Source organism: Bufo gargarizans, chromosome 5, assembly GCF_014858855.1.
Source record: "Bufo gargarizans isolate SCDJY-AF-19 chromosome 5, ASM1485885v1, whole genome shotgun sequence".
Classification (NCBI taxonomy): domain Eukaryota; kingdom Metazoa; phylum Chordata; class Amphibia; order Anura; family Bufonidae; genus Bufo; species Bufo gargarizans.
In genome coordinates this window covers 444533168-444556402 of record NC_058084.1, presented here as the reverse complement: position 1 = coordinate 444556402, position 23235 = coordinate 444533168, and the positions used below count along the sequence as shown (strand labels likewise).

The 23235-nt window shown below is 43.3% G+C and overlaps 1 protein-coding gene and 1 long non-coding RNA gene across 3 annotated transcripts in view; one reads left to right on the top strand and one right to left on the bottom strand.

Annotated features, from left to right (window-relative positions):
- KIAA1217 (KIAA1217 ortholog) overlaps positions 1–23235 on the bottom strand; it is a 414351-nt gene that overhangs the window by 168478 nt on the left and 222638 nt on the right. Inside the window, 2 exon segments of the mRNA XM_044293610.1 lie at positions 8849–9044; positions 21859–21939. Of these exon segments, the coding sequence (XP_044149545.1) occupies positions 8849–9044; positions 21859–21939 (277 nt within the window).
- The window catches only part of LOC122938234, a 39405-nt gene continuing 18519 nt past the window's right edge, over positions 2350–23235 (top strand). The window contains exons 1-2 of one of the 2 annotated variants that reach the window (XR_006389993.1): positions 2350–2399; positions 21417–21474. This is a non-coding gene — a long non-coding RNA (uncharacterized LOC122938234). The remainder of the gene's footprint in view (positions 2400–21416; positions 21475–23235) is intronic. The other variant, XR_006389992.1, reaches the window with a different exon arrangement.

Here is a 23235-nt window from a genome sequence, read left to right as displayed (position 1 = left end):
ATGGCCACCAGTAGCCTGTCCTAGAATGGGAGCAGGACTGGTTGCCTAGGGGGGAGGGTGGGGGGAAGAGAGTCCTCACTACCAACTACGCTCTGGCGCTTGCATGCACTTCATATTGGTGAGTGTTCCTGTCAGGCTTCTCAGCCACAATGGCATATCGTAGGTAGGATCACATCATCACCATATATGGTACAGCAGTGTAGTGAGGCCCTGCCCTCTAATCCCCCAGGTAGCTCTGCAAGTGGTGGCAACTAGTCCTTCTCACATTCTAGGACAGGCTGCTGGCGGCCATTTTAAATAATTCCCACATTCCCAGAAAAACGTTTAAAGACATACTTGAAGCGACTTTAAAAACATTATATACAGAAAACTGGACTTTTGTAAAAAAAAAATAATAATAATAATATATATATATATATATATATATATATATATATATATAATATAGGTTTTAATATGTGCTAAAAATGTTTGATGGTAGTTTCCCTTTAGGTCAGGATTGGGGAACCTCCGGCCCACGGGCCATATACGGCCCCCGGGATTAATTCATGTGGACCCTGGCCCCCTGCCAGAACATATAGTCAGTGGCGTAGGGATCGCCATAGCAACCATAGCAGTGGCTATGGGGCCCTACGCCACTGGGGGCCCGTCCGGACTGCATTAATTTTTTTTTATTTTTTTTTATTATTAACACAGACAGGCAGCCAGGCCCGCCCGCCCAGTGCAGTGGGCGGGGCTTGGGCGGTCCGCGGCTCGGGCCTTACTGAGGGGAGTAGTCACTGTCAGGACAGGAGGCGGGGGGCCCGGGGCGCACTGCCTCACAAGCAGATGAGGAGGTAGGCGGTGGAAAGGGGGCAGCAACGGGGGCGTACCTGTGGGTTAGCCACTCTGTGAGCTGGTCTGCTGTAGACTAGTTACTAGTATGAAGGACCTGCGATGAGGTCACAGTCATGTGATCCATTACAAGAGGGGCGGAGTTTAGTGTGGAGGCGGAGCCCGGAGAGGATAGTAAAGACTGAGTGGAGGACCTGTGGTGATGTCACTTGGAGGCGGAGCCAGGCACCAGCACCACAGGGCAGGAAAGATTATTTCCTCCTATGCCTCCTCACACAGCCAGGGAAAAGCTGGCCTGTCTTCAAACTAGTAAGCTCCTTTTTTCTTTTTTTTTTTCTCCTTCTTTTGTCCAGTTGTTTAATTTTAACCCCTTGAGGCTCATCCATGTGACAGTGACTGAGCTTTTTCCATTAGCCAAATAGTGAGTCTCAGCCAGCACCACTCCACTCCCATGATGTCCCATTTACTTATAATTAGGACACGTTGTAAGATTTAGCATGGAGAAGTAGTACCTGTCATGCTAAATCTTTAGAGCGTGTCCTTAGTAGTTACTGTCACTCAGCGCTGCTGTCACCACCAAGTATCGCTGATGACCCACCTTTAAGGTCCAGTCACACGACCGTAATTCTGGGTCCGCCTCCGTGCCACAATTTTGCGTAATGCTTGCGGACCCATTCATTTCAATCGGGCTGCAAAGGATGCGGACCGCAACAGTTGTCAGTGTTCCCTGTACAGAGAGAGAAGGGGGCCCGTATAGAAAGGATCAATATGAGGCTTTGTTCACATCACCGTTCAGCCATTCCGTTCTCCTGCTCAGTTTAGGAGCAGGAGAATGGAAAGGACAGATTCGGAACATAACGGAGCCTACGGACCCCATAGACTATAATAAAGTCTGTTAGGTTTCTGCTCAGAACATGATTTTGGAGCAGAAACAAAAGTAGTGCATGCAAGACTTTTGTCTCCGCTTCAAAAATCTTCTTCTGAGCGAACACCTAATGGACCCCATTATAGTCTATGGGGTCCTTAGGATCGGTTAGGCTCAGTTATGTGCCGAATCCGTCCTTTCCGTTCTCCTGCTCCTAAATGGAGCAGGAGAGCGGAAAGGCTGAACGGTGATGTGAAAGAAGCCTGAGTTGTCACTGGGCTTTCACCGCTGTCTCAGGCGGCTGCCTGCATGGCCCAGCTGATGATAAGCCGGGCCTATAATAAGCCGGGCCATGCAGGCAGTGTTGTGCTCCACTCACTATGCGGTGCTGAGACAATGTGTGGAGCGGACTGCGGCGGTGATCCTGCCCCATACACAGCAGGTGCTGTGACGATCTCACCATCGTATAAGTGTCTGTCCATATGTATGTGTCTGTCCCTGTGTGTGTGTGTCTGTCACCTGTGTGTCTGTCCCTGTGTGTCTCTCCCTGTGTGTGTCACCATCACTATGCCCACAGTGTTCCTATGTCTTGACGCAGCTGCATCAGACGTTCTGTGCGGGGCAAGAAGAAGATGGAAGAGGAGGCAGCGCCGCCAGCATGGAGTCCCATGGGAGAGGCACAGGGAGGCACATTAAGGACGTAGGTAACACTACCACACGATCTACACTAGTGTTATCTGTGGTTTTACATAGGACTGCAGGTAACACTACCACATTATCAGCTCTAGCGTTATCTGTGGTTTTTACATAGGACTGCAGGTAACACTACCACATTATCAGCTCTAGTGTTATCTGTAGTTTTACATAGGACTGCAGGTAACACTACTACATTTTCTGTACTTAGATAGCCAGTACTGTGTTATCTGTGTTGTTACATAGGGCTGCAGGTGATATCTACTACATTATCTATACTCAGAGAGTTATCACTATGTAAGGGGGCCCACTGAGACTTTATTGCCCAAGGGCCCACAAGGACGGATCCGGCATTTTTCCCCATAGGAATGTATTAGTGTCGGATCTGTCCTTCCGGCCTGCGCATGTGCAGACCGGTAAAAATGTGAAAATAACGGATCCGTTCTTGCAATGCATTTGTGAGATGGATCCGCATCTGGATCCGTCTCACAAATGCTTTCAGTCACATTAAAATCAGCGGATCCGGCGGGCAGTTCCGATGACGGAACTGCCCGCCGGATCACACTGCCGCAAGTGTGAAAGTAGCCGAGGTGGCTGTTTCTTCGCCAAAATGCCATTAACCATTACCACACCACACTATTAAATAATGCAGCTGCGCCTGCCAGGCTTGGTACAGCCAGATCTCAGTATCTTCCCTAATCCATATTCACACATATACCTGCTCAAGCCTGGCAGGCGCAGCTGCATTATTTAAAGGGGGGGGGGGGGGGCCCATAAATTTTTTTGCTATGGGGCCCAGTCATTTCTAGCTACGCCCCTGCATATAGTGAAAATGCTAATGACCGCTTCCATTATGGAAGCGGTCATTAGCATGCAGGAGGCAAGGGAGGTGAGAACAGCACTGCACAGGCTGCACTCACCTTCCCTGTTCTTCTTCTGGCCCCGCTCTGTGTCCTGACACATACAGTGTCAGGACGTAGTGCACATAGACGCGCATTATGACCTGACTCTGTGCGCTGTCAGGTCACAGTACAGCGAGGCAGGAAGAAGACTAGGGAGGGTAAGTGAATCTGCAAAGTGGCAGTGCCGTCCGGTGCTGGAGAGGTAAGTTTATTTTATTTTTTAATCGTCTGATCTGAGGTCTGACTGGATGCTGGGGGTCTGATAGGGGCTGATCTAAGGCTAATTGAGGGTGGAAAAGGTCTGATCTGAGGCTGGGGGGTCTGATCTGAGGCTGAGGGGTCTGATGGGGGCTGATCTGAGGCTGGGGAGGGTCTGATCTGAGGCTGGGGGGTCTGATGGGGGCTGATCTGAGGCTAGAGAGGGTCTGATAGGGCTAATCTGAGGCTACGAAGGGTCTGATGGGAGCTGATCTGATATCGAGAGGTCTGATGGGAGTCTAATCTGAGGCTGATATAGGCTGGGGGGTCTGATAGGGGCTCATCCGATGCTGGGAGGGGTCTGATCTGAGGCTGAGGGGTTTGATGGGGGCTGATCTGAGGCTGGGGAGGGTCTGATGGGGGCTGATCTGGGGCTAGGGAGGGTCTGATGGGGCTGATCTGAGGCTAGGGAGGGTCTGATGGGGCTGATCTGAGGCTAGGGAGCGTCTGATGGGGCTGATCTGAGGCTAGGGAGGGTCTGATGGGAGCTGATATGATATTGAGAGGGCTGATGTGAGTCTGATCTGAGGCTGATGTAGGCTGGGGGGTCTGATAGGAGGCTGATGGGGGTGGGGGGGCAGATCTGAGACTGAGAAAGGGACAAAGGCAGGGACAGTTGCAGAGTGAAAGCTGGGTGAACCCTCTCTCTTGGCTGCCATTAATGTCAAATAAAGAACTAAATAAATTAAATTCTGAACTTCAAAATTTCTGTTACTTACCCCTAAGTCAGTTATATGTTTGACCAAATATAGCAGTCACATTTTTACATTGAGAATTTTGTATGGCCCGCGAACGATGTTACAAATATCCAAATGGCCCTCGGCAGCAAAAAGGTTCCCCACCCCTGCTTTAGGTACTGCACTTTGTGTTGGTATTGCAGCTCAGCCCCATTCACTTGATTGGGACTTAGCTGCTCCTCAGCCACAAGATCAATGAACTGGCCTAGGAAGATGCTGAATCGCTAAACTGAGCGCCGTAGCTGATCGTGGGAGTGCCGGATATTGGACCCCCACTGATCAGATATTGATGACCTATCCAACGAATAGGTCGACGGATCCCAAACAGAACCTGGATTAATTGCTAAAGACGATACAGTTCCAGTCCGTAGCAGTCCAGGTTTCTCGTTAAACCACACCATTTCAAACGAAGGAGACAGTGGATGGCTGTCAATGGCAGGACACATAATGGGCACCGTGACACCAAATTTCTTTCTGCTACGAGTGTGGAAATGGTCCAGGCAGAGACAGGGGTGTGTAATGAAGGAGCAACCTGTGTGTCATCACTTAGGTACACTACCCAAAAGTAGCATCTGAGAGCTTTTTTAAATAATGCAGGGTGAGAAGCACTTTTACGCCCTCTTGTAGCAAGACCCGGTGTCTAATCAGACCTCACCTGTAATAATTTTCTTATCTGCCCGAGACATAACTGCAAGTTCTGCAGCAATCTGACATTTCTGTCTGGGTCAATTTTTATTTTTTTTGTCAGCAAATGTATGTGATATGATTTTACATGAAGACATATAATACAAATTACAACTAATTAAGTCTCAACAATTTTCTGCATCTGGACCCAATTAAACGATCTTGGAATAATAATAATAGTAATAAATATTATAATATTCATGCATTTATTGTCTTTTTGGTCTCTGTCGTTTCCCATTTTACCTTGATCTTAGCTACACATAATATGTCAATGTGCTGCTGCTCCTAAAACCAAAGCAGACCTAACCCCGCTCCCACTTTACACCACCTCAGAAATGTCAAGGTAGATCGCCCTCTGCTGGACTGGTTTACAACTACCGTGAACATTTGCAATATTTCGAAGGAACCCAGTGTAAAGAGCAGTGAATTGTGGGAGCTCAGACGACAGTCACACAGTTTGCCAGGAGCGATGTATCTGAGCAATGCACACTGCCGTGCCATTCAGACTCCATCGTCCCTTAGACAATGAATGGAGTGGCGGCGTTGAATGCTTGGTGCCGCTCCACTCATTTGGGGACTCCTCCTTCATGTGATCAGCAGGGGTTGGGTTTATTTTTTGGGACATCCCCTTTAAATAACCTTCACATGGTGCCAATCTTACAGCCAAATTAAATTAAATTTTTCTATGAATACTCCCTAAGTGCAGGGGGTGCGGCAGTTGCAGAGAGAGCAGAGCCTCTAGGTGTAACGGCACCGCCCCCGTTGCTCCTAGAGGCTCATTTGCATTTATTAAAACATAATTTTTCTCAGCAATGTGGGACCATATAAACATGGGACCAACACTGATGTCTTCAGCTGCCAAGTGCACATGTAACAGGCCAGCCAGTGTCATAGGTACAAATCTCCTGACAGACTGGGGTGCACCTAGGCTTTCTGCTGCCTGAGGCGAAAACTGAAACGGCGCCCCCCCATGCCAATTTCTTAACCTAACCCCTTTGCCACAATGAAGCGCTCATTGCCTATGGCCCTTCTGCTGCCCCCCTCTTGCCCATACCTAGTGCCGCCTGAGGCGATCGCCTCACCTGGCCTCATTGGTGGTGCGCCCCGGCTGACAGATGCCCTTTAACTTCACCTCCGTCATCCTGTAGATTGTAGACCCACATTAATTTGTCAGGAATTTTCTATCCTAATAATATCCCATAGCAAAGCGCTATTTAACCACCGAAGATTGGCAGGTTACCATCCGCTATTTCTCATTAGCATGCAGCACGGCTTTGTCGCGGATCTGCTCATCAAAGGGTGAAGGAATATGGCTCCACATGGCTTCAATAAGTCATAAAGCAGTCAGGAACCTAATTTGGCATATAAAGGAGTGGACTGTGTCCCTGGGATAATGTGTTTGAAAAGGGAGTGTGGATTCCACGCTGGCATTGCACAAGAAAGTATCTGATGAGGGCTTTGAAATGAATGCCCACACAGCTCGCCAGTCACAGTGGGTCAGCGCGTAATGAAAAGCATACAAAAAACACAAACTATAGGAGAGTGACTACTTGTTTAAATACCTTTGATTTAATCGGTGCCGGCAGCTCGGAGTTTAATAACCGGCTAGAGTTTAGCAATTGCTCTCCGCGGTATGTAAAATGCTAATAATATTTCATGAATAATTATCGCTTAAAGGGGTTTTATATTGATGACCTATCCTCAGGATAGGACTCCGGCCTCTTCCTAGGCATGATGTCATTGGTCACATGACTTAGGTGCAGCCCAGTCTCCTTCAACTGAATGGGGTTAAGATGCAATACCAAGCCCTGCCACTATACAATGGGAGGCGCTGAGCTTGGTAAGCTGCAAGGAGGCCACCGTGCTCACCAAAACTGATCGTGGGGGTCCCAGGTGTCCAACCCATGCCGATCTGATATTGATGACCTTTCCTGAGGATCGGTCGCCATCAGTATTAAACACCAAGAAAACCCCTTTAAGACAGGAATCATAGGCTGTCACATCAGAATGGAGCCGGCTTCATGAATCCTTTTTTATTTAGACATTAATATTGCAATTCGACAGTCAACATCCTAATGCATCATGTCCTGAGCAGATATACAAATAGCTTCTCGCAGTCACAAATCACTGAAAGTCCTGCACACACATGCTATCAGTCAGAGCACATTTTCCTTTCAAGGTTGACCTTTTACATTAATTTCCCATACACTTTCATTGACTGTTGACTAACAGCTGTTCCTCCTGCCTTCCTCATACACATGCATGCTCGGTTCGGCCAAGCATGCAAGTGCTTTACGGGGCTGCTTATTTCCTGCCAGAACAAGTGTGTCAGGTGTTAAAATTCAGTTTGCCCGATACTTCTTTGCCCCACATCATCTGTAGAGGGAGAGTAAGGAGGTCTCCATAGGCATTAGATGTGATTTTGGCGAGGCCCGCTGACTATGTTCGGCTGGTGATAGGCTAATGTGTATGGGGGCCTGTGAAGAAAACCTGTCAGCTCTTGTGTTATTTCTATTTTAGTAAATACTTATTGCCAAGGCCAATAAGATAATGGGTTGCATCAAAAGGGGCATAGATGCCTGTGATGAGAACATAGTCCTACCACTTTACTAATCACTGGTCAGACCACACATGGAGTACTGTGTACAGTTCTGGGCTCCTGTGAACAAGGCAGACATAGCAGAGCTGGAGAGGGTCCAGAGGAGGGCAACTAAAGTAATAACTGGAATGGGGCAACTACAGTACCCTGAAAGATTATCAACATTAGGGTTATTCACTTTAGAAAAAAGACGACTGAGGGGAGATCTAATTACTATGTATAAATATACATGGGGGCAGTATAGAGATCTCTCCCATCATCTATTTATCCCCAGGACTGTAACTGTGACTAGGGGACATCCTCTGCGTCTGGAGGAAAGAAGGTTTGTACACAAACATTGAAGAGGATTCTTTACGGTAAGAGCAGTGAGACTATGGAACTCTCTGCCTGAGGAGGTGGTGATGGTCAGTACAATAAAGGAATTCAAGAGGGGCCTGGATGCATTTCTGGAGCGTTATAATATTACAGGCTATAACTAGTAGAGAGGGGTTGTTGATCCAGGGAGTTATTCTGATGCCCGATTGGAGTTGTGAAGGAATTTTTTTTTCTGATAAAATGAGGAAAATTGGCTTCTACATCACATTTTTTTTTTTACTTCCTTTGGATCAACTTTGCAGGATAACAGGCCGAACTGGATGGACAAATGTATTTTTTCAGCCTTATAAGCTATGTTACTATGTTACGTTTTCCCCATGAAATAACAATACTGAAGCATATTTTCTTAAAATGCTGTCTTATATTAGTACTGGTCCAGAACTATCTTCTCCAATACCTCCCTGTGATGACAACTATAGTACAGTTAAAGAGGTGCCTTCATAAAAATGTTAGTACCTGGCCCGTTAGTCACTTTCCCTATTCATTCCTATGAGTTACAAAATTACTTTCTCAAATACTTAATATTAAGATCATCAGGGCTATGCATATTTATGGCATAAATGTCTGATAGGTAAGGGTCTCAGTTCTGGAACCTGTTCCTAAATTAAGAATGGTGACCCAACATGAATGGAGGGCATGCATTGCTTTCTCCATTCATTGCTATGGGACTTCTGGCTCCGCTATTTCTGGAAATCCCATTGTGGTGAATGGAAAGATGACTAGGCATGTGCAGCGTGCTCTGTAGACATGGCTGGGCCCTGTTCTTGAGGATCCGCACCTATTGATATGTCATAAATGTTCAGATAGGTCAACCACTTCAAGACACCTCTGGCCCAACTAAAATTGCATGAATTGTGACATTTGCTTCAATCCAGTAATGTACGGTAGAATAATCCATTACCTAATGATCTCTCTTTCGTCTGATTTGTTGATCTGACAACTGGCAGGCTGGCTCTTGTCCGGCTGCCTCTGACGAAGGGCGCTGTCGATTCTCCTTCAAACATGGCTTCTCCGGAATCAGCAGACACCTCTGAGAGATGTTCTGCAGGTTCTCCCAGGCTTGGCTGTGGACTGGACGAGAGCTTTGGACTTTTTGTCTATAAGAATAGAAAACAGATAATAAATTTTACGCAAAATGTTGATGACAACTGATATCTACGTGACTACTGCACATTGCATTTTTCAGTCATGACAGACAGGTATTTATGAGCCACCTGTATATCATGTGGAGCACATACGTTTTACTTCATACAGCAGCTCCAGCATTTTATATGACCTAGATGTTAGGAGCAGTTGAAATTTGCGCTGATCATTCCTGCTGTTCCGTGATAGGAGCATAAGCAACAAAGATTATAGAAGTGCTGGATCGGGTGATAAACACCAATGGCACGCAATAGGCCCTGTTGACTATAGGTCTCCAGGTGTTCATCAAAAAATGTCTAACATTTTTGATGATGTAGATGGCAGCAGAGCATAATCTGTTCTCTCAGTTAAAGCTGGGGAATAGGATTGAACTGGGGTTCCTTGTGGCCACCAGAGGAACCTATTCTCGAAGCCCAATCTCAAGTTTCAAATCGAAGAAATAGACCCTAGTGGCAAATATTTGGCTCCAAAGGAAGCAAAATAGACTTTCTCCTGGACCTTTGGGGCCTACTAAATAATCTGAGACTGGGCCTACCGGAGAATCCTCAGGTACTCTGGTGGGCCAGTCCAACCCAGCTGGTGAAGATGTTAGACCCCAGAACCTGAGAGTGCCCTATGGTACCAGCTGATCATCATTTTGGGTTCCCTGGTGCAGAATTTGCCATTGGTGCCCTGAACTTTTCAAGCTGCACCTCTAGCTGAAGGGGTCACCCACCTAAATTCATTACACAGGACTAGCACTAGCAAGGGTGTAAATACCATAGCGGCAGCCTATGCAACAACTATGGATCCCTGGAGAGAGGTCACTCAATGCATTAGATCTTGTCCACATTTACTGGGTGGTGAGGACCTGGTCGTGGAAATGTACTCTAATCAGGAAAAAGGGGATAGAACCACCAAGATCTTGTGTGTCGTGGTGTCAAGCAGCTCCGGAAAGGGTCCTCATTTTTATCTTTGCTACGAGACAGCTCGTCCTGTATGCATGTCACTGAGGAATTGATTGGGTTGAGATAGTATTTGTTCTCCTTTTTGCAAGGGATATGCTCAGGAAGGGTCATATAACATGGGCAAAACAGGAAGAAGGAAGAACTTCAGGTCAATCTATATTGCGGTACTTCATACTGTATATACATAACGTGTATGGTGTGTATTATGTGCAGCACCCCGAAAATTCAAGCACAATAGAAAAAAAGGCCTCTGCACCAATTACCGTCATTACTGGAGCAGTTTAACCAGATGCATTATGTTATTAAAGCTATTTATATGCCCGGGATGGGAAGAATACGTTATATTTTTATTAGTTACACTTTCATTAGCGGAATATGCCGCCTTCCAACAATTGTCGACTTCTGTCACCGCTATTAAATTGTAATTATATGACAGGAATAACTAGCGCGGAGAACAGACCATCTGGAGGTCATGTCTGTGACATGTTGCTATTACAATATTAGGTATAATCTGGCACCCCGCCGTGAAATCAGTTGGATGCGTTTGCTCTGCAATTAGCAGGCGCTGGCTGCAGTATTTTTAGCTAGCAATATGCTTTCTCCTTCTATTCTACAATATAAATTGTTTACTGGAGACACCTCGTATGGAGAACGCAGCTCTTCATCCAGACATCCACTGTTCTTTACTGATCCTTTAATTACAACCTCATGTTATTGAATTACTACCATGTGATAGAAAGTAGCAGTACGATTTATCCACAACATTGCATTGCCCAGAGGACTAGATGGACAATTTATCAATTTACCGGTACTTTATATTCTATTTGTCTTTTGTGTTAAAGGGAGTCTGTTAGCAGTTTTGACCATGTTAAACTGCTGACAGCACTAGATAGGAGCTAGGGAGATCAGTACAGACATAACTTTTGTGGAGCTTTTATCATCATTAGTAGAGTTTGAATATGAACATTTATTCTGCCAGATCCTGCTCCTTAAAAGGCATCTGTCAGCAGTTCTGATCACGCTAAACTGGAGCTAGGCAGGGACTGGGGAAAGCAGACATACCTTTTGTAGAACTTTTTTCATCATCAGTAGTATGATTATGAATTTCATTCAGCCAGATCCTGCTCCTTAAAAGGCATCTGTCAGCAGTTTTGACCCTGCTAAACTGGTGACAGCGCTAGGTAGGAGCTGGTGAGATCAGTACAGACATTCCTTTTGTGCAGCTTTTATCATTAGCAGTGTTTGAATATGAACATTTATTGTGCCAGATCTTGCTCTTTAAAATGCATCTGTCAGCAGTTTTGACCCTGCTAAACGGGTGACAGCGCTAGGTAGGAGCTGGTGAGATTAGTACAGACATACCTTTTGTGCAGCTTTCATCATTAGCAGTGTTTGAATATGAACATTTATTGTGCCAGATCTTGCTCTTTAAAATGCATCTGTCAGCAGTTATGACCATGCTAAACTGGTGACAGTGCTAGGTAGGGGCTGGGGAGAGCAGACATATCTTTTGTAGAACTTTTTTCATCATCAGTGGTATGAATATGAATTTCACTCAGCCAGATCCTGCTCCTTAAAATGCATCTGTCAGCAGTTTTGACCACGCTAAACTGTTGACAGCACTAGGTAGGGGCTGGGGAGAGCAGGACGAAGATAACTTTTGAGGAGCTTTCATTATCAGGAGCAGTGAGAACAGTAGCTTTTATTTTCCCAGGTTCTGCTCCTCAAAAGGGAATCTATCAACAGATTCCCTTTAACTGCTCATAGGGATGGATGTTCTCCACAATCAAACGCTAAGGCACAATGGCATCACTAGATCGCACCGCCTGTGTGTGCAGGGATGTTCAGTAAAGGTAAATGACAGCTATACCCTCTGCCCAGGTTTGTTCTTTCCATTCTGTCTAATCAGGAACAGGGTTATGTAACTTGTCTTGTTCATGATTAGTGCAATTGTCTGTATTATGCATGTGCACCCCTGATCATATGTACAGCTCCATGGAATGAATGGCACCTTAATAATAAATAATAATGATAGGAGTAAAAACGGGGTACTATTAGTGTGTGGGATATAAAGGGGGCACTATAACTGTAAGTACCACATTTGTTTTACTGTATAGGGCATTATTACCACCTGGGCACTTATTATCCAACATTGTTTTCAGGGACACTAATTGCTCATGCCTGGAAGAAGTAATCATGGTAGTCTGGGCCAGATAGAGAAGAAACTGAAAAACTATCAACTCCAATCTGAAATGATGTCACCTGATTTTAAACCTTTCCAATAAAGTTTTTAAATTATTGCCTCTAAATAGGCAGAATTGTTCTTAGGGTATATTCACACGTGCTTTTTCTGCTGCAACTGTCCCAAAGTCACGACTGCTACATCTGAACATACCCTGATGACGTTTAATTGAATGTTTAATAATTGTAAGACAATTAACAATGCTTATGAGGGGTGTCCACTCCTCTGCACTGGGCCCACCAAGATGTTAAACAGCCCGGTATTCACGTTACACATATTTTTATGCCAATCAAAATGGGATTATTAACATGTGTCTTCATAGGAGACAATTTTCCATCTTACAGGCTAAAGGTCAATGTTTCTCCGTATGTGTAAATCCACGTCTCATATTCAAGGTGACATTTTTAAATGCTGCCTTATGTAAAGCAAGATCGATCTTAGCACTGGTGTTCAGGGCTGACTATTTTTACAAGTATATCTCAATGGATTCTTAATATATGCTTCTATAGACAGTACAGGAGCCCTGCTTTGCGGCTCCTATTATAATCAATAGAAGATTTTTTTAAGGTAATACACAGGAATTGCACTTTAACGTGAATGTCCAGTTTGCTGACCTTGAGTTACAGTCTGTATTAAATTCCAGAGCTGCATTTACAAGTCTGCAAGCTACAGAGCTGAAATCTCCTATGCTTTGCTTGGTCAGTGCCTGCACCTAGTTTTCTCTTGTAAATTGCATTACAAAATGAGTTATCAGTGCCAGTTCAAGACCTGACTTTTCCTACAAAATGTAAAATTTACTGAAAGTAAAACAAAACAAAGACCAAACCTTGATTCAAAGACCCCACTGATAAGAAGATCGGGGGCCAACTCCCAGAGATAGCGGAGCCTCCTGCAATCCCATAGAGATGAATGGAGCGGCAGTGCTCATGATCAGCCCCCCCCCCCCCCATTCTTGTAATTGTTGGGTATCGCAGTGGTCGGATCTGCAGGCCACCATCGATCGAATAGTTATATCCTATCCTTCACTGATCAATTGTCTTCACAATGCTATGACGACCAAAGGTGCCCCATTTACACTTTCAGCCCGGGCGAATTTAAATTTTTTGCGTTTTTTGTTTTTCACTTCCTACTTTCCCATAGCCTTATTTTTTATTTTTCTGTTCACATAGCCATATGAGGGCAAGCTGTACTTTCTAATAACACCATTTTGTATTGCAAATGTAGTGGGAAGTTACAGTAAGTGGGGAAAAAAATTCAGAATGGATTTGAATTGAAAAAAAACGGAATTCAGACAGGTTTATGGGTTTTGTTTTTACAACGTTCCCTGTGAGGTAAAACTGACCTGTGACCTTCATTCTCCGGGTCAGTATGATTACAGCAGAACCACATTTGTATCGTTTTTCTTGTGTTTTAATACTGAAAAACACTTTGGAAAAATATATATTTTTTTCTTTGCATCGTCATATTCTTAACCCCATCATTTTTTATAGTTACATTTACGGAGCTGTGTGAAAGCTCATTTTCTGCAGGATGAGCTGTACTTTTTATTGATATCATTTTGAAGTGTGTTCCACTTTGTGATCACTTTTTATTCAATTTTGTTTGGGGAGGCGACATAAAAATAGTTTTTCAATCATGAGATTCACTATACGGGATAAATACATTCATATTCTAATAGTTCGGGTGTTTTGGGGCGTGGCTGTGCAAAAGTGATCATTTTTTTGTTTATTTTTAATATGGGGTGATTCAAATTTTTATATTTAAAAAAAAATATATTTAATCCCTCTAAGGGAATTTAACATGCAATTATTAAATTGCTTCTCCCATAAACTACTTTTATTAAAAGGCTGTGTACACCTTCGGAGGCAATTTTTAGTTTATGATTGCATTGGTCATTTTTGGCTAAAAATCATTTTCAATTGGCCTTTCTTTCACAAAGGGTTAACTGTTTTTCTAACTGTGTGACCAGAACTTTCACTTTCACTTTGTGAGGGTGATCTAATATATCTCGAAATTACTGAGGTCAAACACTTATTTAGGCCACATTCTTATCAGTAAGATACTGTAAGAACTATAAGAGCTATAATGAGTGTTTATACTGTCAGAGAGCAGAGATAAGGAGCCCGTCAGCTCCCCAACTGACGGAAAAGAGGGAAAATCCAGAGGCTGCTACTAGAGCATCTCAGGTCTCTACAGAAAAAAAAAAGGACTATATTTTTAATAAAGACAAATTAAAAACAAAGATTTTTAGGTCAAAAGGAGTACAATGCATTAATAAAAAAAAAATGCCCCAAAGGTGTACATAGCCTTTAAGAGCGCAGCCCATGGGAGAGTCAATATATTCCTTTGTAGCTCCTCTACCTGAAGGCCTCCATAGGAATATACCTGTGGTAGGCATGATAGCCTCAAGCAGGCTCGAGGCTACCACCACCAATGAATGGCTTCCTTGATTGCAGCATAGGGAAGCCGTTCAAGCCCCGGAGCGCAGTGCTCCTGGGGAAAGCTGACTTAGCTGTCACTGTCACAATTAACCACAGCACTTGAGTTTTTAAAAGTCTGCGCTCAGCGTTATTACTGATCACAGACATTAGCCCTGTGTGTCTACTGTTTAAAACAGCAGTCACCCAGCAGCTATGGTACCTGTTGCGCTCATCATTAGGTGCCATATTTAAAGACCCAACTGCAAGTTTGGCGGTAGTAGGGAAGGGGTAAATAGCCAGTCATTCAGATGACAATCCGGACTGGAATTTATCGACTGTTAAAAGTGCAAAAGTTGACATAAGGGTTCGTGGAAAATCCTTGTTAAATTAATTTTATATTTTTTTTTAACCATTGGTGGTTTCTACTTGGCAGAGTCCTCCTCCCCTATTTCAAATATGTGATGACCAGGTATCAAAAACATCCAACGTGAAAGATAAATGCTAATATTTTACCCAAATCAACTGGCCAAAACTAACTGACTTTATCATTTCCCCCGACTTACCTCTAATCTGAAAGATAGAGGCCCAGCAGTCTGTGTGCCATACCTACAGACCCTTCAAAGGTCAATGATCCCCCCCCCTTCCCCATCATCTACTAGAAGGCGATAATCCATCTTACCTTTCTGTAGCACTGGACCAAAGTGCGGTATTTACATACTGGGAGAACGTTCCATGGGTTTTCATCTGTGCTTTGTGAAGACACCTAACCTGTTCCTCTTGATGTGCCACACATGCCTGGCATGTCACTTATTATTGCAACACATAATGAGACTTAGACATTAGGCTCATTGGGAAGAGCAACGTGACCTTTAACTACACGGCTCTTAATGCCAACTTGAAAGGAAATAAATGCTGCAACGGAATTATCTCCTTCTTTCTGCTTTGCAAAGAATGCCAGTGGCAAGGGAGGATGGAGAGGATAGTAAAGTTCAACCGCATGAGAAATTACATTCTTAAAGGGATTGCAGTCTTAAGGACAAACCTGTAAAACATATCAAACTAAACTGTACATTAAATAGAAGCTGATCCTTATTCCTCACGCACAAGGCTGTATTTCCATTACTATAAGTGCGTTACATGTAGAATATGGAGCCCAGATCCTGCTGTGGACCCAGTGACCCCCATCTCCCTATACTTATACAGTATGGAGAAACATGGAGAATGAGGCTGTGTGAGAAGAAATATCAGGCCATGTTCCTTTGTATGATTATTACAGAGGCAGCGATCCTACATAATATGGGTCTGTAGATTTATCTGTCTATCTACATCTATCTCATATCTATCTCATTGATCTATTATATGTCTATCTCTCAAATCAATCATATCTATCTCATATCTATCTATCTATCTATCTCTCTCATATCTATCCATTTATCAAATCAAATCTAATAAGCTTTATTGGCAGGACTAAATACATTTTAGCATTGCCAAAGCAAGTGGGAAATAATTGGGTAGGGTTGGGGGGTGGGGACACGTCCAGGGTGGGGATAAAGGAGTCCATGGTATATCAGGCTCCTCTCAGTCTATGGCAGGCAGTAATATATTGCGCTGCTATGGCCGATGTGTTCTCCACTTCCCCCAGCAATATGGAGAGTCTCTCTTCCTCCTCCATGGAGGTGAAGTCTGGGCAGAGATCAGTCAGTCTCCTGAAGTGAGTCTCCCTCACTGCTGAGTATTTGGGGCACTGCAGCAGGAAATAAGCCTCATCCTCCATGGCCTCCTGGTCGTACTGCTGGCACAGTCTGCTCTCCATGGGCATGTGCCTCTGTCGGTGACTCCCGGATTCAATGAGCAGGCTGTGGGCGCTCAGTATCTGTCGGTCTCTTGGATTGGGGAGTTTCTCCAGACATGGGGCCAGTTTGTACTCCCTCTCCAAGCTCTGGTATACTGTCATCTTCTGTGATGTTCGTATGTCTTTCCTCCAGACGCTAATATACTCTTCTTTGCTCTTGTGTATCCTCTGGATTTCCCCCTTTGCCAGGCTGTATTAGTTGGTGGCTTGGGCAGGCTGGGTTTGGGTGACTCGTTGCAGGGTGCCTTGTTTTTCTGGGGCTTCTTTGTGTAGCAAGGCTTTGTGATGGTAGGAGCTGGGACTGCTGCTTTGCAGATGGGCTTTGAATGATAGCCCCTCATCTGGACAGCAAAGTAAAGTAGGAATTTGCCCAGTTCTGCTCGACAGGCGCTGTTTGAGGTGCTCCTGTGGACCTGGAGAAAGTGTTTGCAGAGTTCTAGGTGAAATAGTCCTGTTGGCCCAGAGTCCCACTTTGCCCGGTCTGGGTATATGTCTGGGCCCCAGACTTCGCTGCCATACAGGAGGATTGGGGCGATGATGGTGTCAAAGATTTTAAGCCAGACGGTCACTGGTGCTTTAAGGTGATACAGACACCTTCTGATGGCATAAAAGGTTTTGCTCGTCTTGTCTTTCAGTGTTTATATGGCTTTCTTAAAACTCCCTGATCCCAGGTAGGTGTAGCTGTCGGTTTCTGAAAGTGGACAGTTGTTTAGCAGGAAGGGAGGATGCCCGGCTGCTTTCCGGCTTATTTTCTGGAACACCATGATGTTGGTTTTCTTTGGATTGATGCGCAGTGCCCACGTGTTACTGAACTTCTCTAGGATTTTCAGTTATCTTGGAGACCTTTCCCAGTTGGGGATAGTAGGAGAAGATCATCTGCATAAAGGAGAAATTTCACCTCGGTGTCATGGAGGGCGAGACCAGAAGCTGTGGAGGACTCCAGAGCCGCCGCCAGCTCATTGATGTAGATGTTAAGCAGGGTTGGACTGAGGCTGCAGCCCTGTCTGACTCCTCGGCTCTGCCGGAAATAAGCCGTTCTCCTCCCATTTACCTTCACGCTGCATCTATTCTCAGTGTAGGAACTTCTGATGACATCATATGTTTTTCCTCCTATTCCGCTTTCAAGAAGTTTCAGGAATAAGCCCGGGTGTCACACTGAGTCAAAGGCCTTCTTAAAGTCCACAAAGCAAGCATAGATCTTTCCATGCTTTGTATTGTGGACATGGCTCTTGATGAGGCTCTGCAGGGTGTAGATGTGGTCCATGGTGTGGTGGTTTGGTATGAAGCTGGGTGAGGAAGCTGAGGATCCTCTTATTCATATTACTCTTATATATATTATATTTATCTATCTCATATCTATCTATCTACAAACCGGATTCCAAAAAAGTTGGGACACTAAACAAATTGTGAATAAAAACTGAATGCAATGATGTGGAGATGGCAAATGGCAATATTTTATTTGTAATAGAACGTAGATGACAGATCAAACGTTTAATCCGAGTAAATGGATCATTTTAAAGGAAAAATACGTTGATTCAAATTTTCACGGTGTCAACAAATCCCCAAAAAGTTGGGACAAGTAGCAATAAGAGGCTGGAAAAAGTAAATTTGAGCATAACGAAGAGCTAGAAGACCAATTAACACTAATTAGGTCAATTGGCAACATGATTGGGTATAAAAAGAGCTTCTCAGAGTGGCAGTGTCTCTCAGAAGCCAAGATGGGTAGAGGATCACCAATTCCCACAATGTTGTGCAGAAAGATAGTGGAGCAATATCAGAAAGGTGTTACCGAGCAAAAAATTGCAAAGACTTTGCATCTATCATCATCAACTGTGCATAACATCATCCGAAGATTCAGAGAATCAGGAACAATCTCTGTGCGTAAGGGTCAAGGCCGTAAAACCATACTGGATGCCCGTGATCTCCGGGCCCTTAAACGACACTGCACCACAAACAGGAATGCTACTGTAAAGGAAATCACAGAATGGGCTCAGGAATACTTCCAGAAACCATTGTCAGTGAACACAATCCACCGTGCCATCCGCCGTTGCCAGCTGAAACTCTACAGTGCAAAGAAGAAGCCATTTCTAAGCAAGATCCACAAGCTCAGGCGTTTTCACTGGGCCAGGGATCATTTAAAATGGAGTGTGGCAAAATGGAAGACTGTTCTGTGGTCAGACGAGTCACGATTCAAAGTTCTTTTTGGAAACCTGGGACGCCATGTCATCCGGACCAAAGAGGACAAAGACAACCCAAGTTGTTATCAACGCTCAGTTCAGAAGCCTGCATCTCTGATGGTATGGGGTTGCATGAGTGCGTGTGGCATGGGCAGCTTGCATGTCTGGAAAGGCACCATCAATGCAGAAAAATATATTCAGGTTCTAGAACAACATATGCTCCCATCCAGACGTCATCTCTTTCAGGGATGACCCTGCATTTTTCAACAAGATAATGCCAGACCACATTCTGCATCAATCACAACATCATGGCTGCGTAGGAGAAGGATCCGGGTACTGAAATGGCCAGTCTGCAGCCCAGATCTTTCACCTATAGAGAACATTTGGCGCATCATAAAGAGGAAGGTGCAACAAAGAAGGCCCAAGACGATTGAACAGTTAGAGGCCTGTTTTAGACAAGAATGGGAGAGCATTCCTATTTCTAAACTTGAGAAACTGGTCTCCTCGGTCCCCAGACGTCTGTTGAGTGTTGTAAGAAGAAGGGGAGATGCCACACAGTGGTGAAAATGGCCTTGTCTCAACTTTTTGGGGATTTGTTGACACCATGAAATTCTGATTCAACATATTTTTCCCTTAAAATGGTACATTTTCTCAGTTTAAACTTTTGTTCCGTGATTTATGTTCTATTCTGAATAAAATATTAGAAGTTGGCACCTCCACATCATTGCATTCAGTATTTATTCACGATTTGTATAGTGTCCCAACTTTTTGGGAATCCGGTTTGTATCTCATATCTATTATCTACCTATCAGTTCTCCTATCTTGGAGTTGCATGAGGCATTGCCTGCTTCAGTATGAAATCAGTTAACAATCGCTGCACTGTACAGACGTGCTGACCCTAGGTACTGAGCGGTTTTATGAAGTAGTTCTGTTATGGCAGGAATAGAGAATAATTGCTAGATCGATAGGGATTCGACCATTGGAACCTCCTAATGATCCCCCAGCTGCAGGACCGGTACCATGAGCAGCAGAATAGAGCTTGTTCAAGCATGAGAACTAATACTCCATTCAAAGTAGAAAGTGTAACACAGTGACATAGTTTGTAAGGCTGAAAAAAAAGACATCTGTCCATCCAAACTCTATAGGACTGCCAGAAAGAGTGCTGTACTTGGCTATCTTCCTCTGTGCCATAGATGGTAAATAGAGCGGCAGCGTACTGGTATATCCATTCAACGCTTCCTTGTGGTGGTCATGCAGCTGGGGGGGATGTGTGACTCTGGACCCCAATTCTACCATTCAGTTGGGGTCCCAGCAGTTGGACCACCACCGATCTAGCACTTATTCCCTACAGTGGATAGATGATGACTTGTATTTACTGGAATACCCCTTTAATCTAGCAGTACAGCATTTATTACAGTATATAGTATAGTATAACATTGCATCAATTGCAACCTCTGACAGGAAAGCCCGGTATCCAAATAGATTACTAATTTATAGATCAGAGATATTCAATTTATGGAACTTTGAGCAAACTTCACACCAACATGTCAAATGTGTCTTGTATGATAGTTAAAAGTCATGCCATCACACAAATGCAAAGGCGTTCTTTCCCTAAAAAAAATGGATCCAGCTGTTTTGCTGCTTCTAAGAAAGCTGTCTGACAAACAGAAGACATCTTTACCACTAGGGTTGTCAACGGATCTATGCTTTGTACCAAGCAAACTGGGGAACATGCTAGCCTGGGGGGGGGGGGGGGGTCACTTTATGGTTGTACTATTTGGGCCCTTTATAACTGCACTGTTTGAGCAGAGTATGATTGCATTTTTCAGACACTGCATCATTGCATTATTTGGGAATTGTTGTATAGCTGCATTATTGGGACACTGTATAATACTTAGCCACTGTATGGTTGTATTATTTGAAGACTGTGTGAGTGTAATATTTAGCTGTTGTATGTTTGTATTTATGCACTGTATGATTGTACTAGTTGGGTACTGCAAGGTTGTATTATTTGGACTCTATGGTTGCATAATTTGGACATTGTACAATTGCATTATTTGGACACTATATGATTATACTATTTGAATACTGTATGATTTGGGAGTGAAATGGTTGTAATATTTTGGCACTGTATGCTTGTACTGTTTTGGTACTGTATAGTTGCATTATTTGGATGCTGTATGGTTGTTTTATTTGGTCATTGTGTGTGGTTGTTTTATTTGGTCATTGTGTACCTTTGTTATTTGGAAACTGTATGGCTGTATTATTTGGACACTGTAGGGTTGTATTATTTGGGTACTGTATAACTTCATTATTTGGACATTGTATGGCTGTATTATTTGGGAACTGTATAACTTCATTATTTGGACACTGTAGGGTTGTATTATTTGGGTACTGTATAACTTCATTATTTGGACATTGTATTGTTGTACTCATTGGCTACTGTATAACTTCATTATTGGACACTGTATGGTTTATTATTTGCAAGCTTTATAACTGAGTGCTGTCATAGTTAATTTGAAATCCATCATAACTGGATTGTGTTATCTCTGTTAACCACTATACTTAGAGCATTTTTCTGCCTTCTAGTGGCTATTGTTATATTTGTTTTTATGAAGTTATCTATGCTGTAATTTCTATTTCATTCATCCTGTAACTCCATATCCTGTGTCTTTTCCTGTTTGTCAGACATACATCACAGAGCTGAAGAGAGGATTTTCTTTCACCTCTATCATCATTTCTCAAGGTACATGCAAAAATTACCTATAGGCATATCCATTGCATAATTGGTATAATTGTATTATTTGAACACTACTGGGTACAAGGGGGTGTCCACAGAATGCAAAGCACCATCCAACCCAGTGCAAGCTGTAATGGTAGCAATATCTTTCCTCACTCAGCTTTCTGAGAAGCAGATACAGCTTTCTGAGCCAGAACGGTTAATCACCTTATTTTATTTTGAGGGAATGCTCTTTAAACCAGGCTTTGTTAGGTATATTTCATGCAATCTTCCCCCTATGTTAGCAGGGGCATTCACACTGCAAACTACACACGGTTAGAAGTGAACATCTCAGGCTATAAAAAAAAATATTATAAAACAAAATGCAAGAAAAAGGAATAATGTACTAACTCTCTGAGAGGATTCAATTTTCATCAAGTACCTTTGAATGTCAAGTTCTGAATGGAGTGAGGCCAGCATACACTGCACAGCCTGCGGATGCAGAAAGAAGACAAAAGAGAGAAGAAAGAGGCAATTTGTAGCAGGAAAAACAAAACGCTTTGTCCTGGCTCCTTATCCCTGTCATCATCTCTCCCCACCATAGGACTAAATAAAGACAAGTCATAGATAAAGTCAAGGTGGCTTAGGACCACTGAAATAACGTGAGGTGTGACTGCATTCGGGGGGACAATGTAAACTTGCATGGTAACACAATACAACTGGGCACCGAGAATTAACAACAGACAATTATTTGTTGTATCTGCCGGTCCCCAGGTAGCACATCGTACTTCATGTCGGTGTTATGCAACACATTGGGTTTGTAAGGCACTTACCAGAGCACTAGTCACTCCACTTATTGTGATAATGTCACTTATCGGAGCCACTGAGTGCCCTGCATAGCACTCAGCATATCATCTGTATTAATGGCGCTCAATGACCCACTCATCTCAGCGTTGCAAAGGGAGCAATGTCACTAAGAAGCCATAAAATATAGTATCAAATTCAATACAAGAAAGAATTTACAACACAAGAAAATTATAACTTGTCAACCGCTTTGTTATTTTGGGAAATGTCCTTAAAGGCCATGTACACCTTCGGGGTCATTTTTATTTTTAAGGATTGCATTTTACTCATTTTGGGCTAAAAATCTTTTTTTCAATTGGTCTTTATTAAAAAAATATTGAGCCATCCTATTGTATCGATATTTGAGACTCTTTAGTATTCTTAAAGATTACAGACCAACTCTCTCTCACTGTAACTCTCTTCAATTTAACAAATGCTATCTGTAATTATAATTGAGTCATTCTCACTGGTATGGAACAACAACTATTACAACTATTCACTATAAAACTCTTGAACAGACATACACCTATGTTTTTTTTATTTTATTTCACTGTTATGTTTCTTTCCCTTTACAGGGAAGTTTTCTTGTTTACGTTTTTATTACTTTATAAATTTAAAATGCAACTGAGATAAATGCTTATCAAGATGGTTTGAATCTTCACTGTAATGACAGCTGCGACTGTCTCCCACATATTACATATTACTATTTGTGTTATTTGTACTCCCTATTTCTTTGAAAATTAATTTAAAAAAAAACTATTGAAAGTAAAAAATATTGAGCCGTTCTGTCACAAATGGTTTACTGTTTTTCTAGCTGAGAAAATTATACTTTTTACTTTCACTTTGTGCCAGTCATCTAATAATACTTTTCTCTAAATGACTAAAAGGTCATAAACACTCATGTAAGCCATGTTATCATCAGTAAGATAAAAAGTGAGCTACAAT